Raw genomic sequence first — 18,433 nt, 5'->3', positions numbered from 1 at the left:
GACGAGAGACAGGATTCGCATTGGTAAAACCAAACGCACCTTTTGCAAAGCTTATTTACTTAACTGGACAACCGAATTATTTTGTGTCACTGGACGAATCCATGGCTCTGATCATCTAGTCAATAAAATGGATGACATGAACGATGAAAAAAGTAAAAATCTAAGACATCGAAAACATTCTCAACCGAAGAACACGTAAAGTAGGCAAACGACGACTCGAAGATGTGAAACTACTTGGAAACGAATATCCACTAAGTTTTGATTCTTCGATTGCCGCTTCGCAAGTCATTGACTATAAAAAGACCTAGTAGCAACCATCGTACTGTTAAACACAACAGCTACATCTTCTCCGAGTTCCTCTCTTCAAGAACTACAAATGTAACCTTTGTTAGTATGGTGTGGAGAACGTGTGCCTAAAACTCAAATCATCTTTTTCTGACAAATATGTGTGGTGCAGTTTGTCCTTTGAGCAGCCATTGCCATTATCAGGTTGCAACAAGGAAACAAATAATTGGGTACAAGCTTACCAGCAGTTGTATTGGTTATCTTCTTTCTACCGTTCCTTGAAACATTTTACGGGCAGCAAAAACGGTAGCTTGCAACCAATGTCAGTCACGACAAAAGCAACAACTGCCCTCTGTGAATATTTGTAAAACCATTCTCCTTTGAAATTGGGTGACTCCTCGGAAACCACAACCATCGAATTATTAATAAGCAATATTTTTTAACTTTACCGAGTGATAGCACTATGGACGTGTTTCCAACCAACAAATTATGCTGTTTGACGGCTTAATTTCCGCAGGCTATATGGTTGGATCAGCAAGCTCGTTTGGAAGTAGCTTGGGTAGAAATCATTCATCCTCCTAAAGTTTGGAATTTGCATGGAAATCAAACCATGTTTGTCGTCGCAATCCTCAACGAATAATTTCGAGAACACTTGGATAAAACATAATCCTGGTTATTACGAAACCAAACAAACATCGCAAGCCAATCCTCAATTGCGCATCAATTCAATGAGAAATCTCGTAGGCTATTAATTGAATGTTCAACACCTTATCGAAACGGTATACCAAACAATTATTTTCTGCTTTTTTTTCTGACACAATGTTGAATGATAAAATGCGGAGAACTTCTTGTTAGACTAGCAGAAACGATTCCTGCTATTTTCGTCGACCAGTCTGTCAAAGCCCTGGACAAAAGTCAGCGAAGTGTACAGATCGAGTATCATACCATTTCTCATCGCCTCAAATTGAATATTTCTGATGGCAAAGTATGCTATCACGTTTTCTCCCAGTTTGTTTGCTGCTTTGGGTGGAAACACGAACATATGTTCTACCAAAGTCATCAATAACAACGAGCGATTGTACAATTATTTTCGTTACCATATCAAATTGAAAGAAGGAATGAATTTAATGGTTTTTGTGAGAAACACATCCGTTCCGGTACCTAAATAATTCCTTTCAGAATGGCGTCTACCATCACTACTTACGAGAAAGGTGGCAGTACACATCAGTTCTGCTTGAATTTTTACAACATCATTATCTTCTTGTCAGTAGATTGTATGTTGACAGTGTCAACATTGGTTTAAAAGAAGATCTTATACAAATATTCATATTCTTTTATCTCAAGGAAAAGTCGCGGTAAAACAACATTTTCGAAAACGACTCCATATTGAATTGCAACCAATGTATCATGACAGAAATGGAATCAATAATATCTCTCATTTCTTTTTCAGTAATAGTAATTTCGTTGTGGGTATCACTGCATCTTTTCTGAAAAGTAGGGAGAGGAACATTATTGTCATCAATAGTTGAAAATGGAGCAAAATAATCATTTCATAAGTTAGCCTTTTCTTTTTCATCATAGATGCAAACCGAAACATTATTTATCGTGTCTGTAATTAATATGAACTCCAACTAATATTTGAAAAATTCACACATTTCCAACTAGTCTCAAGTTACTCTATCTTTTTGGTGTTGATCATTGTATACACAATCAATCAGTACCCGTTTTCAAACACGCATGTTTTGTTCAAAGCAACAACTTCCGCTACGCCTGTGTAGTCGTGACAAGAATTAGTCTTAATATGACTTCTACCTTCCACACGAAAGAGCTGATGGCGCTGAAGTTCAAAACACTTCTAACAAGTTATTTCAGAGATTTAGTTTCGTTCAGGACAATGTCTGAATAATACCAATAGCTTGATCTCTAAACTTCTAAATGGTACCTATGATTTTGCCAAGAATCATATACGTAATCTTGCCATGTTCAGATAAAGTAGGCGCGTAATTGTTCATGTGAGTGGACACCAGTTTTCGTTGGTCACCGTGTTTTGATCACTAGTATATGTATGACAGGTCAATTGTAAACAACCAAAGAGTATTTGAGTTAGATGAGTTAGCATCCCAGAAGAATTTTTGTTTAATGATTTATTGTCAGCTGGAGGGACGAAAATAAAGCCAAACTATAAATGACTATGATCGTCATTGCAAATTGCCACACGTTTAATAAAACGCGACGACTCGATAAATATTATTTTGTTTAAATTTATAACGTCAGAAAAAACACTTTGATCATTGCAAACCTTCGCAAGGTAGAATGCGAAAACTTGTGTATTTTAGGTAGTATGACTTTCTGTTTGATGTTTAAATATATGAAGTATGATGTTGTCCAAACCCATTTAAAATTGATTGCTCCAAAATTCAGATCTTTGTAGATTTTTTTAAAGTTTTTAACTTATCGTTTAAGTTGTTTAATTAAAAAAAATATTCTGATTCAAAATCCCAAGAATATTAAAACTTAAATTTCTGACCATTTTCCTTCCTTGATTGAATGCCTAGGTAACATATTTACTAGAAGAAAAAAAAATGTATACCATAATATAATCAAAACAGATACAACATTTAAATCCTTTAATTGAACATATGAAATAAAGAAACACTGAAAAATTATTTAAAAAATGTGTCACTAGTTACAGCTACTGCATTATTTAATTTTTCAAACAGTCTATCCATTAAAACTAATTATCATATCTATATTGTATTTACTGATGACACATGCTAGTGACATAGGCTTTAGACTGTATTGTGTTATGTGGTATTTGTTCTGATGTTATAGAACTGATTTTTTCTTTCAAATTATGAGCATGTTCATAATGGTATTGTGGGTCAGTGGTTCTTTCTTTCCGTGGTTTTCCCGGGTTCTTCCTCCACCATTAATACTGGCTGCCATGTATAGCCTATTGTGTGCTGAAAAATGGTGTTAAGCCCTACAACAACAACAACAACATAATGGTATTTTAATTAATGTTATCAAATAGTTGATATAGTAAATATGTGGTATTAGTAGAATAAAGTGCCATCATCAAGCAATCATTTTCACAGAAAGGAATAATTGACTTGTATTAAAATAATCCGGGGTCAAGCTAGGCTTGAATTTTATGGAGAAGTGACGTCTTTTGAACAGAAAAGGGAGAAGTGGCTGCAATGTGTTTGTGTGTGTATGCATGTGTGTTTTCATTCACTTATCTGAATTATGCCCTCTTTGACCAAGAATGCATATTTGCATTTAACATTGGTTTTAAACAGTCCTTTATTTTCAAGTAGAAAATTTTCTGCGCTGTATGTAAATGATAAACACATTTAGTACATGTATACAAATTATCATTCATATGCCATTTTTTGGGCCATATGACTTGAAAATACAAGCTATACATTTTAATCAATTTTAACTTAGTAACTAGTAATTACAAGTTAGTTAAAGTGCTTAATCAACTACCATTAATAAAGAACTTTTTTTACTTTCTGAAAGCTCATTATAAAATGGCGCTTGAAAAAGATTTCTAAACTTGTTTGAAACAACAAATGATCTTAATTATATATACACTCATTAAAATAATATATTAGTAGACTACAATAGTTTGCATGAAATTATTTTTATATGGATAATATTTTTCTTTAAATAAAAAATATCATATTCATGTTTCTTCTCAGGAAATTAATTTATTCACACTTATTTACTGAAACTGCTATGGCAAGATTATAGCCATTTGACTTTAGTCTTCTACTGGAAAAAGGATGTACACTGCAGAGAAAGCCTAAACAGTAATCCTGATCCAGCCTACTGAGAAACAAGGTAGCAAGTCAAGTTACACACAATGGTGACAGAATATGTGCAAACCAAGTAGAAGCTATCCTATGAACTGGTCATTCAAAAACATTACAAAAATTTAAAGTAATAATATCGTAACAATAAGAGTGATTTTTAAAATAAAAAGGAATCTCTAAAATGGTGGTATATGCTAAATAGTGATAAGTATTGATGATAAATCTATATTTTCAAAATTGTTTGAACTGTTTTAGCATTTTAGCACAAGTTATTGTATAAGAAGCATATACACATGCTAAAATATCTCATGCATATTCAGTATTATTTTCAAAATGTAATTGCTGTGCAAAAGGGCGTCCTATAACACACCCAAACAAAGGTTATAACTAAGGGTATAAAAGTATATGGATTTACACAGATATGAATAAGTTATGAGTCTGTAATCAAATGTGGTCAAAGTATTGAATTTTGTACAAAAATATGAACAACATTTCATCTACAAGCATGAAATAATACATATATATTTGATTTTATAGTGATACTGAATACATTGATTTGATTTTCACTCAAATAGTGATTCTGAATTATTTATCAATGGAGCATACAAGTTTGAATAAATACTTGAACATCTATTATATCAAACAACTGTCACATAATACATATTTCATGTAAATCTACAACTGAAGATTGCTGCTGTGAAGTGGACAGCTTTTTGACAAAACATTTTGTGCTGTGATAATACTGTCCAACTTGACTCTATATGTGCCCTTGTCATGGCGGATCCATGGCTAGAGTACTTAAAATAATTGGTTTTCTCACTGCAAGAATTTTGCTCTAGCAGCATTGGGTGAACTGAACTCAGTATTTTGAAATAAAATGTAAATAAACTACTTTTAGGTAATGCTGTTTCATGGAATTGACACCCGAGCACATTTTAGTTGAGGTGCAATGCTTAAAAATTGAGTCCATACAGTCCCGTTACATTGGGTGCTTTCTCAGTAAGGCAGAGAAATAAATGAAGACAGTAACTAGAATATTGTATGACATCTTGAAAATGTTTTGCATAGTGTCATGTGTGTTTTTTGCTTTGCACTTATAGCATTTCTGTAATGTGTAGAATGTTTTATTGAATGAATACTGAATATGTATTATATAAGTCAGGAATTTTTGCAAGAAAAATATAGTTTGTATGTTTTCTTTGATTTTATTGTTCTGAATTTTGTATTCTCAGCTGAAGTACTTATCTGTAGTAAATCACGCAAGAAGCTGGAAATAGAAAACCAGAAACAAAAGTTTGTCAACTTAACCACCATATAGTCATACAACGTAAGACATCAACCCAGTCATGATGGGGATTGACATCTTAATGCCATCCCACACACTGTTCCATAGCTGTGTTCACCATGTTTCACCAAGGGAACTCTGATTTTCAAAAATATCTGCTATAGTTGGCAGTCCAGCATATTGATACAATGGTTAGAGTCGTGTAGCTTTATTCATACTAATTTTACATGGATGCCTTTTCCTGACCTAAGTACCTCCCAAAGTTAATTTTGTATAGCTGTTAATGAAAATGTTATGCCAACATGCATCTATTCATATGGTGACTCCACCATATTTTAAAAATCAAAAAGTTCATATTACCTTGGTATGATAACATTTAATACTTGCATAATAAACACAAACAAGATATTCCAGATAATATTTTATTAGTTCACTTCCTTGCTAAATAATCAAAAAATTATATAAATCTTTTTTTTTCTTTCTCTGTTATAGGCAGCCATGCCAGGATAATGGAAGAAACCCTTGGTTCACATAGAACAAATGTAGTTGATCCATCACTTTTGGTTGGTCAGGCTGGATTGCCTCCCTTACCTAATCTCCCAGGAGTTCCTATTGTGACAGGAGACAGTCCTAACTTGTTTTCACCTGAACTTCCACGCAGATTTCCCCAAGATGAAGTATTAAACTTGTCGATTTCTCCCGTATTGTCAACAACTCAACCAGGTAGCAACAGAAATGTGTGGGTTTCTCCAGCAAGATGGAGGGCAGGAAATATAGCTGAGTTTTTAGGCTTTGGTTCACCATTAGCAGCCTCAACCCAGTTGCATCAGACACGCTTACATTTTCCAATTACTGCCCCAGAACCTGCTAATGTGGAAAACCAGGCAAGCTGTTTCTGCTATAAGCTCAGAGTTCACAATTTTACAAAATATGACCAAAATCCTCGATGGTAGCATATAAAATTATCACTTACTGAATATTTATGTCATTACAATACAGTTGCTTTCATTTTGAAACTAATCTAATGTCATTTAAATGAATGAGTAATTTATTCTTATAACTTTTAAAATTTGTTAGCCAGTCTCATATTTTTTCATGTGGCCACTATTAACTTTCCCATATTTAGTATGTTGTAGAATCTTCTTGACTTAAATACTGAAATTGCTCAAACTGGCACATACTTTCCAAAAGAATCTGGATAAATCTTTCTTTTTGTTTAATTTCTGAACATGGATCAATTACATCAAAGTGATATGTTTTTAACGATAAATGCTTTTCACAGATTATTCAGTTTACTATTCTGTAAGATTTTCACAGAATAGGGAGTACTTAAACAGAACGACAGAACAATTAATTAATACATCTATAAAATTGTTATGCTTCAGAATCACAATATATCAACCGCATCCTCTGTAAAAATAATGACAAAACTCTACCTAACCACCTAACCCCCGTGTTAAGTAGGGGTTAAATGATATACCTCTGCCACATAGCAGTACAATTGATAATACATTATCGATACACATATGAAATTTGATGTTCTTTTCACCTTTAGGAGGTCCGTCTATTTTGAGGTGGTACCATTTTATGTGTTGACATATTGATTGTATATCTAGTAAGAAAATTACAGACAGACATGGACTTAAAATCTGTTCGTATGCCATGGACAAGATATAAAAGTACTTCCAAAGAAACTATTTGTTAGGTGTCATTGATTTTTATTCAGCCATTTTTGGCATTTCAAGATGATCCCTTTGATCAGGTGCAGGACTCCCCTTGTTCACCACAGCTTTTGTTTTGCACTGCATGAATGTTTTTGAAACATCTCATTACCAATTTAATTTCTTCACTTAAATATGGAAGTCAGTTCAGTGTCATATTTTCATACAAAGGAAATCTTATCTATTACAAGTCCAAGTGTTTGAGCCGAGTTCACTAACAACTAAAAACTGACTGCTCCGGTGGTTGAGTGGCTAGAGCGTCCACCTCGGATACGGGAGGTTGTGGGTTCGATCCTTGGTCAAGTCATACCAAAGACTTACAAAAATGGTACTAATAGCTGCCTCACTTGGCACTCAGCATTAAGAGGTTAGTGTTAGGATGGGTCAGCCTGGTATCAGGATAATGTGACTGGGTGGGACATCATGCTACATGTCTGCGGCATGATGCCTCAGTGCTAGACATCACTATAAACTGTCACACTGCAGACATCCTAGCAATACAACTGAAAAATTGTTAAAGCTATGTTAAAAATCCAAATTACACACACACTTAACCTAAAACTCCTTCATATTGTACTTCCTACAGATGCAAAACAACTGCTGTGGCTGCAGACACTCATTTCTGCCAGTGAAAAAAGAAACTGTTTTACAAATTAGCAAGGTGGCTATAACTCATGTGGTATGGAATCTGTCTGCCTGCTGATTCTGTGCTAAAATATTTGTTTAATCTTTTGGTACACTCAGATGCTGATTCCATATATCATTGTAAAAAGACACATTGCAAACTTCTTCCCACATATGATTTAAATACTTCACAGATCATTTAATAACCATAGTCGTACAAAGTTTCTTTGTATCTAATTTGACCTAGTATGGTTGCTGATACTTCAGGTGTGTCACACAGAGAATATGCCAGAGGTAGTTCTGATTGGTGCTTATTGTTTTACTCTGGACTTGAACAAAGAATAACCACTAATTAGAATTATATTTCATATATTTCTCTGCATGAGACACCAGAAGTATAGCCCTCAAATTCGATGCAGGTAGACAAGATTTGAAGCAACAGAGAAACTTGACATAATATGTGGATATTAAAAGATCAGTAAATCATACAGGGGAACAAATTTGAAATGTCTTCTTTATGCTGATATGTCGTTTTAATGATAGGATAAGATAGTCAGCATGAAAAATTCGTGGTGTTAGGACATGAAGGCATATTCAAACCTTGTGAGTTAGCCACTTCGTATTTGTTAATTTATAGAAGACGAGTAGGTGTTGTCAGTAGGTTTTTTTTCTTTCTTTTTCTTACTGGCAGAAATAAGTGCATATGCATATTCCTGCTCAAGCTCGCTCAAATGAGTTCTCAGTTTAAGGAATGAAGAGGCAAATGACTAGTAACTATTAACAACTGCAGAAGATTAAAAGTAACATTATATGGGAACTATTTTTTTGTATCAGTTCTTCACCATATGTATCAGCATGGGTATCAATATGGAAAAAGTATTCATGCATCAATATATCAATTAATCTTTTTACCCCTACTATAAAGTGTCTTTTTGCCTTGTAACACTGCATTTATTTTCCTATAGAGCTCGGGAAGTTCAGATGTAGAGATTGTGGAATCAGATGATGGAAGTGAGATTGAAGAGCTAGAGTCAGGGGATGACCAGGCACAGGTGCTTTACTGTGAAAACTCTTTTTCTTGTGGCATACACATTTTCATGCAGTTTGGGGTTGTTATTAAGCTGTAAAGCCCCAACAAACAGGGATCTTCTTATGAAGGTCATAGAACTCCTCATCAGAAACCTATTCACAAACTTAAATACTGCACACATACTTACACACACAGACACCAATGTCATTTTGTTTAAAACTATCAACACTGGTATCCATGTAAATGAATACATTTACTGTAACTCGGGGAAACTTACTGAGAAGGAAGGGATTTTAAGTTTTCATATTGTTATTGTACCCTGCCTATTTGCAAAAAAATTTACATTTTATCTGCATTTCCATCAGTTATCGTTATAAAATGTGTCACATGCTTCATTCCTGTCTTCAAGATCATGGTCAGATGTTAATATTTGATGTTTCCACTTAATATTTCATTTCTGGCCCTTTAGAACTGTTTGAGATAAAGGAATGAAACTTAGTATAATTATACATTATCATTAAAATGTGTGATTATGTCATGTTGGGGTTACTATCATTGATCTCTCACAACATGTTTCATAGCATTGGGGTAAATGCAAGATAGCAGCATAAAATGTTTTTAAAAAAACTCCAGTTATCATCATATAAGTGACAAAATTAATGGCAATGAAAATATAAAAGTATATATGTTTACATTGTATTTATTTCCCTAAGTCATAACATGATTTGATGTCATACTGATTTATCTTTGACCGTTGTGGTGGTGTAGTGGTTAGAGCATCCTCGTCGGATGCAGGAGGTTGCGGGTTTGATCCCGGCCGAGTCATACCAAAGACATAAAAATAGTACTAACAGCTACCACGATTGGTGCTGCACCAAAAGATACAAAACTACTTGAATCCAAGGACAAATTCTTCAAGAGTCAAGACAATGATGTGTTTTCAGATAATCTTGACAGAATAATTAAGACTATATCCTTGCCTTTTGCATTAAGAACAGTGTATTGATGACATTGATTGATTTCTTCTTTGAATCAATGTTAATGAGCTGAATATTGTTAAAAAAGGCATTAGATTCCAATTCCTGTCTAAAGGACCTGGACTCATTGATATGCACATTAGATTCCAATTCCCGTCTAAAGGACCTGGACTCATTGATATGCAGATTAGATTCCAGTTCCTGTCTAAAGGACCTGGACTCATTGATATGCACATTAGATTCCAATTCCTGTCTAAAGGACCTGGACTCATTGATATGCACTCCATTAGATTCCAATTCCTGTCAAAAGGACCTGGACTCATTGATATGCACTTGACCTTCATGTCATTAAGCACAGCACTCTCCTGTAAGTGATCAGTCAAGATCAAACAGTAGCACCACTTATTTATCATGTAAGAGATTCCAATTACAAACTAGTTGTTTATTATTGGAGAAATATTTGAAGCATAAATCAGTGATCTCAGAAATATTTGATAGCATCAGGGTAAGCATATGTCAGCATTATATACTGTTGTAATATTATCCTCATGAAAGTGAGACAAAAATTAATATCAATAAGAGAAGGACATAATATTCTTTATTTTCTAAAGTTATAATTTGATTTAATGTGAAACGCATTTGTATTTGAATTAAAAAAAATAATATCCTTCATTTCTTGACTTCCCCATACATTTTGTTTGCCACATTAAAATTGAAGTCTTTTAAAGTCCCTCTGCACTAAATGTCATATAGCAGTTCACAACCCTCTGCTTCAACCTGGTGCCTTAACACAGTCTTTTTTATCATTTCATCATTGAGAATGACTTTTCAGACTCTGGTAAAACAATGGAAAATAAAATGTATTAATGAATGGACAAAAAGACACAAAACTAACTGAATCCTGAGCCAATTACCAAGGACAAATTCTACAAGAGTCAAGAAAGTGATGTGTTTTCAAATCTTGACAGTATAAATAAGATAATGCATAGTTATTTCCATCAAGAACAATATATCGATGTCAGAGAGCTAAAATATTGTTTTGAAAAAGACTGTTTTCTCCACTGCCTGTGTAAAGGACATGGGTTCCTTGATATGCACCAAGAGCTGTCTTAAATTGTGCCCATCAGCCATTGCATCTAATTTGCATTCTTCTGAAACTGGTCAGTGAAGATGTGAATCCTGCTAAATAATATATCACCATCCAATTTATTATGTAATGTATTTCAATATCACACTAGTAGTTTGTTGTTTGAAACAACATATTTTAAATATAAATGAAGGAATAATCCAACACTTTTTAATTTACATGTTACAAAAAGATAGCATTGGAAGATAAAATTGTCCCTTCTTCAAATATGTTACCCAATCATAATACCTTAGGAGAACTACTACTACCTTGCAAATCCAGCCCTCCCAGATACAACTTTTAGCTAGAGGGAACTAAAAATTGTCTGCTGGCCTAAGTGACAGTCAGGCAGAATGATCTCCCCTTAGGTATAAGCCTTGGTGGCAAAGCCTAAAAATACCCCAATTACTACTTCCTCTCATGCCAAAAAGCATGCTCTCATCATGAGAGACCTCGCAGAAGCCAGAATCTTTGTGGAAGATATACCATTACAAGTTGCGGGAATTTTTCACTTCTAAGGAAAGTATACTCAATCTATATTTCCAACTTTTTCTCTTTATATCATGACAGAGTTCTGCCTTTACAAGTTGCTACACTTTGTCGTCATCACACATTTAGGTACTTGCACTAGGAGACTAAGCAACTTCACTCTCAGTTCTGGCTATAATTATTTTATATGTTCAAGTCTCCTGTGCTTAAAAAACTCTTAAATATGTGTAATTCCATTATGAACTGTCTGGGTGCCAACTTTAATGTATTTACTTGAACAGGAGGTCTCTGGGCCTTTTTCCCTACAAGTATTGTCTCATAATGGATATTGTTGCACCTACTGTGTATGTCTCTATAGCATTGCCTCAGTTTCCTTTTACAAGCAGGTTGTTTGTGTGTAATGTAGACACTCATGTACATTTTGTGTATTTCTTCTGCTCTGGTCAGACAATTACAGGTCTGCACTGTATACATGGTTTATTCAATCACCTCCAGTGCATGGTTGTTTCTGTAGCCTATGCGACTCTGCAGGTTAGTTTTGGGCTACATTATTTCTATATGCATGTCTTTATGCTCTTCAGAAACAACTTAAATATATATATATATATATATATATATATATATATACACATCACATCACATCACATCACATACTTCCATCTTTTCTGATATATACAGGTGAGTTTCATTTACGATGGTATTATTAGCCTTGGAATGCCATGCTTCAATGCTTCTGCCTTCCTTGACCTTCCCTGCAGGTAGCATTGTAATTGAGATTGTCTGTTATCTTTTTTATCTCCAGTTAATCATCATTAGGTATAGCTCTGTGCCCACATGGTATTCCAACATCACATGTACTGGCTCACGGGTTTATAAACAGGTGGTATTGTCATTATATTTTATGTCTCTATGCTTTATTACTCACTGACTTATCAATTTCTGGGTCACCTTTTAATGATTTAGCTCTAAAGACAGGGAGACTTGGCCATCAGTGTGGACTTTGACAGCACATACCTTCAATGTCCCTATTCACAATGCTCCCAAGACAATCCTGCAATTCATCTAAAATATCATATACCATTTCAGGGCACTCCAATTGGGGCCCAATGTCAGCCCCAGGGTCTTCACTTGACTGATGAATCGAGTAACGGTGCATGCCCAGAACATTTCTAAGGCAGCAACATCAAGTTGCCTGGACAACATCCTGCAACAACACCAGTGAGTTAGCTCTAACAATACACGATAACCCTTGTTTCCAATCTGGACTTCTCATCAACAAGGAAAAATCCAACCTAGTACCCTCTCAACAATTTGACCTAAGTATGGAGTTAAATACACAAGCATCATATTTCATCTCCTTCAGGATCAGGCATTGAGACAACCTATGGTAGCACCTTACTTTCAAGGAAGTAATGTCCACATTGGAACCCTTCGCCTGCTAGAATTGCTCAGTGCAGCAGTGGACCTAATGATCCTAGGTTGCCTTCTACTACATTGATACTGTTTCCTCTGCATGAATGGAGTTATCAAGTTGTCCCACTGGACCATCCTCCCACCCAAATGAGGCACCATCTGTGGAATTTGGAGCAACCTAACTTGGCTCATGACAGGTATACATCTATACATCCACCCACTCGAGATTATAGTTTGTACCAATGCAAGTATGGAAGGCTGGGGAGCCCGCCTGCTACCATCCTTTCGGGATGCCAGGAGTGCATGCTTTCCCAAGGAACGACATCTTTATATCAATAATTCTGGAGAGGACGGCTATTGTGAAAGTCCTTCACCGGTGGCAGGAATATTTGCTTGGCAAGGGAGTTCTCATTCTGTCCGACAACTCTACAGTGGTGACTTATCGCAAACAACAAGGAGGAACCCAATCCCTAGACCTTTATGTCATGGTGTGGGACATTCTTAAGTGGTCTTGTCATCTGCAAAGCCACATACATGTTGGCCATATCCCTGGATGCCTCAATATACTGGCCAATTCTTTATACAGAAAAATCAACTAGTACAGCATGAATGGTTTCTCCAACCATTGGTGAGCCAGGTTGTGACAAGGTGGACTGCCAAACTCCCATCCTTTGTCTCTCCTGTCCCAGACCCAACAGCTTGGGCAGTCGATGCCCTATCTATTAATTGGACCAACCTGAATGTATACACATATCCTCCAACACCTCTGATTACAAAATTGATACAGAAAGCAAGGGAATCAGCCTGTCACCTCATCCTCATTGCACCACTCTGACAGGATCAACAACCTCATCAATTTTGCATCAAAAACCCTGCAGAAAATTCTGGTTTTCCTTCATCTAATCAAACAACCATAATGGCAGTTATATCATTGTTGTCTGGAGCTCCCAAACCTGCACGTCTGGATCATCTCAAACAGGCCCTCAAACTTAAAAATGTTTCGCAACCAGTTGTGGAGAGAATCGCTCAGGTGTGACTGCCCTCAACTCTGAAAGCAAGCCTCTCCAGGCATCATTACTGCAGATAGCTAATTTCCTCCTCTGGCTCTTCGAAGAAAGCAAGTTAGCACAGAGTACGATCAAAGGTTAACGCTCCATAACCACAAACACCTCTCATCATCATGGGAGAGAAAATGTTGGACAAACCCAGGACTTATCCGACCTTCTTGCCAACTTTGTAAATACAGTCCAAAAATGTTAACCCTATGCCCAAAGCAGAACCTATTTTGGGTATTAACCTGGCTGGGTAAGACGTCTTTTGAACCAATTTCAGGGGCATCTCTGGCACTCCTTTTGCTACAAGACCTGCTTCCTCAGCATTAGCAACTGCAGGCAGAATTTGAAAAATACATGCCCTATCAGCAGACCCGAATTTCATACAAGTTCCGACAAGACAGGTCAGTCTTACTCTTGACTGCATCCTCTTTCATTGCCAAGAACAGTCTCCCTTCCACAGGTAACTACATTTATGTCATGAACCTTCTGTCTCATCTGGACACATCAACTAAAGGCCACCTACAAGACCCAGTCCAGGCATTCAGGTGATACTTTAATGAAAGCAGAGTTGTTGCACTGAGGGAGTTTGCCCCTCTTTCTACTTATCATAAAAGGACATGAGGATCTATCAGAACAGACTATCCTGTTATGGAGTAAGGGGGTTATTCACTCAGCTCAGTGAACTTATTACACACTTTGGCTCACGAGATTCAAGCAGTTGCCACCAACCTAGCATCAGACTGGAACTGTTCACTAACTCACATTATTCAGCCTATGGGATGGAGATCGGAGTCCACATTCCCTAGTTTTTATCTCTGAGATCTGTCATCCTATGGTGCCCAATTTTGATCTAGTAGGATCTACATCCACAGCTCAATAGGTCACCCTTTCAGGTCGATTGACAGCTTCTTAAGACATGGCTTCACAACTTTTGCTGGATTTGCAGGGAGGAAATATTTCCCATTTAAAACTGTGCCCCAACAGATGGAGTCCCATCCAGTTGGGTTACCGAGAAACTGTCTCAATACCTTAGGGGACCAGAGATGTTATGTCTGATGTAAGGGGATGTAGCACCCTCCACCTCTTACGTATTCTCCTAAGGTATTATGATTGGGTAAAGTATTTGAAGAAAAAGCCAAATTTATTCCTAGATAATTTATTTCTTTGAGAATACTTACACATTCATAATACACATACACCCCTCCAGCCTCACCACAGCTACATCCATAGAGAGCATGCCTTCCAATCCAGTGGTAACTGTCAGATGTCTTTTTAGGCTTTGCTACCAAGGCTTATACCTGAGGGGAGATAACTGCCTGACTGGCACGTAGGCCAGCAGACAACTTTTAGCTCCCTTTAGCTGAACTGGGAGGGCTGGTTTTGCGAGGTAGTAGTAGTTCTCCTTAGGTATCATGCTTGGGTAAGTATTCTCGAAGAAACATACTTTTGGATTTTTGAGAGAAGTAACTTGAAATTAAGATAAAGTCTACTATCTTACTACATAAATGCAAGAGCAACTCATGGATGTAACTTTCATTCCTTCTCACATTTTCCAGAAATAATAAGAATGGCAACAATCACAACTACTACTACTATGACTATTACTACAACTACTACTATAAAAATAGAAATATATTCTAATAGTGACCAAAGGGTCTGCCCTCACCTTCTCACCTGTTGATATTTAAGGAGATCTAAACCAAAATACAGCACTCTGGAAAACTTATACAGTTTTTTCATTTAGTATTGAATCCCATCCTGTTTTTGATAAACCATAATGTAAAATGTGAAAGTTTTAGCTGGTAGTGGAAATGACTGAAATAATATATATATATATATATATATATATATATATATATATATATATATATATATATATATATATATATATATATATATATATACAGTTCCAATAGACTGTATTGTGTTTGGCCGATCATGTGACTATGTTAGTGAAAAGACAAGACAGGATTAGTCCCCAAGGGGCAGGTGGAGAACTGGGTGCCAATGCTTGTTGCACAAATGTTGTCATCTTAATGCCCAGAAAGTATATGTCATATTTTCTAATGTTGTATACATTTTAAAAAATATATACATGTTTGTGTCCACAAATATATAAATATTTTAGTTCAGTGTCTGAAGAAAGAAACAAAACAAAAAAATTCAAAGTCCTGGCAAATAGACCCACACATGTGATATTAGACTATGTCTCAAGTCATACAGCGATGTAATCACACTTTACATGCACATTAATGGATGAAAACCAGTATTAATTACCTTGTTTTGTATATTCTCATTCAGTCCGCATGAAAATGCATGCTTATTAAAAAACACAACTTCAAATATTAAGCAAAAGAATCTGCCATGTTTTAACCTTTTATATATCTGGTCAAAAACTCCTATATATATCTGGTCTAAAAGAAAAATAGCAACACCAACATTTGTTCAAAACTTTTATTTCCATTTTAAAGATTCAGTATGTGTATTTGCATTCACAAACTTAGGTGTCATTTGAGTGATATCAGGCCCATTTGGGCTTCTTGGTTTTGTTTAATTTTTAGCTCTAGTGGTCATAGACCAGAATAGCTTATGTGATGCCTCTTGTCCAACCTCCATCTGTCCTGAATGGAAAGTAAAAATAGCATATGGTTTTCACTGGAAGACTTATGTTATCTTGTTTGTCTTAAATAAACATTGTGCTGATCTGATAACCATCTTGAAAATCTTACTGCTATTTCTCCTAGATGGCAATAATATCGACATTGTGCTTTCACCAGAAGACTTATGATCTCTAGTTGGAACTAAATGAAAATGGTGCCATTCAGACATCCAGTATGGCCACCATGGTAGCCATCTTGTTATTGCAGCTCTTCCTAAATGGAAAATCCTATCACCAGAAGAAGGACTATGACATCTATTTAGACCTGAATGAAAATGGTGCCATTCAGACATCCAGTATGGCCACCATGGCAGCCATCTTGAAAATATTATAGCTATTCCTGCAAAATGGAAAATATTTTTGGCATGTGATTGTAACTTGAAGACTTCTGGTTGGTTGTAAATGAAAATGATGCTAATCTGACAGCCAATATATATATATGCACCATGGCCGTCATCTTGAAAATCTTGTTACTCTTCCTGAATTTATGGTCAAATCAACACATAGTTTAAACAAAAGCTTTTTATTATATCTTGTTGGTCCTAAATGCAAATGGTGCCAATGAATATATTGAAAAATTATCCTGAATGGATGGTCATATTGGCATGAGAGTTTCACCAAAGGTCATCTGATATTGTCCAGTTTATCATACTTTAAAATGGTGCCTATATTTTATCCTGTATGACTGCCACAGTGAATAATTTGAAAATCTTGTTGTTAAGAATATTAGAGATCATTTCAACTCTCAACAGTTAAAATGACCAAATGAACTTGTCTTGATTGCATAGAAATCCTTTTCTGACAGTAGAGTTTTAGTTACTTTGAGGGACTGGTGTTTTCATAATAGTGCGATAAATTTGCAGGATGGATTATTTTTTACAATTCACTGTCTGGTCAAGTGGTTTTAAACTATGACATGCTCAGCCCTGAAGAGAGATGCTGATGATTGCTTTTGTCTGTCTACGAATTCCAGTGAATACTGATGATACAGTAGTCCCCATCTATTGAAACCACCTCTGTTTGCTGCAGGAAAGTGGCCTTATAAGAGGGTGGTCTTTCTAGATGGGGATCACAGTTGTGAGTAATAATTAAATATAAAGTTTGAATGGCATTTCAAATTAAAAATATTTCATATTTTCATTTAAAAATCACAGGCATGTTATAGATTCAATGTGATAAAGCTTGTGTTAATTTCATTTAAAATAATTGTGATTATTCATCAGCAGAACCAATGTGCCTATAAAATCAGGGTAGAAGCATTTACTTGTGACTGTCATTTTCCATACATTACATTTTTCCACTGCTTTGTGCCGATAAAATCAGGGTAGAAGCATTAGCTTGTGACTATCATTTTCCATACATTACATTTTTCCACTGCTTTGTGCCTATAAAATCAGGGTAGAAGCATTTACTTGTGACTGTCATTTTCCATACATTACATTTTTCCACTGCTTTGTGCCTGTAAAATCAGGGTAGAAGCATTAGCTTGTAACTGTCATTTTCCATACATTACATTTTTCCACTGCTTTGTGCCTATAAAATCAGGGTAGAAGCATTAGCTTGTGACTATCATTTTCCATACATTACATTTTTCCACTGCTTTGTGCCGATAAAATCAGGGTAGAAGGATTAGCTTGTAACTGTCATTTTCCATACATTACTTTTTTCCACTGCTTTGTGCCGATAAAATCAGGGTAGAAGCATTAGCTTGTGACTATCGTTTTCCATACATTACATTTTTCCACTGCTTTGTGCCTATAAAATCAGGGTAGAAGCATTTACTTGTGACTGTCATTTTCCATACATTACATTTTTCCACTGCTTTGTGCCTGTAAAATCAGGGTAGAAGCATTAGCTTGTAACTGTCATTTTCCATACATTACATTTTTCCACTGCTTTGTGCCTATAAAATCAGGGTAGAAGCATTAGCTTGTGACTATCATTTTCC

At 35.7% G+C, this 18,433-nt stretch overlaps 1 protein-coding gene across 2 annotated transcripts in view; it reads left to right on the top strand.

Annotated features, from left to right (window-relative positions):
- Window positions 1-2,111: 2,111 nt before the first annotated feature.
- The window catches only part of LOC149785028 (E3 ubiquitin-protein ligase rfwd3.S-like), a 63,569-nt gene continuing 47,247 nt past the window's right edge, over window positions 2,112-18,433 (top strand). For both annotated transcript variants that reach the window (XR_016425350.1, XM_089978730.1), the window contains exons 1-3: window positions 2,112-2,223; window positions 5,884-6,275; window positions 8,702-8,788. Coding sequence is in view for 1 of the 2 variants with exons in the window: in XM_089978730.1 (XP_089834856.1) it covers window positions 5,901-6,275; window positions 8,702-8,788 (462 nt within the window). In the remaining variant the exon portion in view is untranslated. The remainder of the gene's footprint in view (window positions 2,224-5,883; window positions 6,276-8,701; window positions 8,789-18,433) is intronic.

Source organism: Sinohyriopsis cumingii, chromosome 13 (assembly GCF_028554795.1).
Source record: "Sinohyriopsis cumingii isolate HCF-2022 chromosome 13, ASM2855479v2, whole genome shotgun sequence".
NCBI classification, from domain to species: Eukaryota; Metazoa; Mollusca; class Bivalvia; order Unionida; family Unionidae; genus Sinohyriopsis; species Sinohyriopsis cumingii.
Note: the sequence above shows the minus strand (reverse complement) of the source record. Positions and strands in the feature narration are given on the sequence as shown.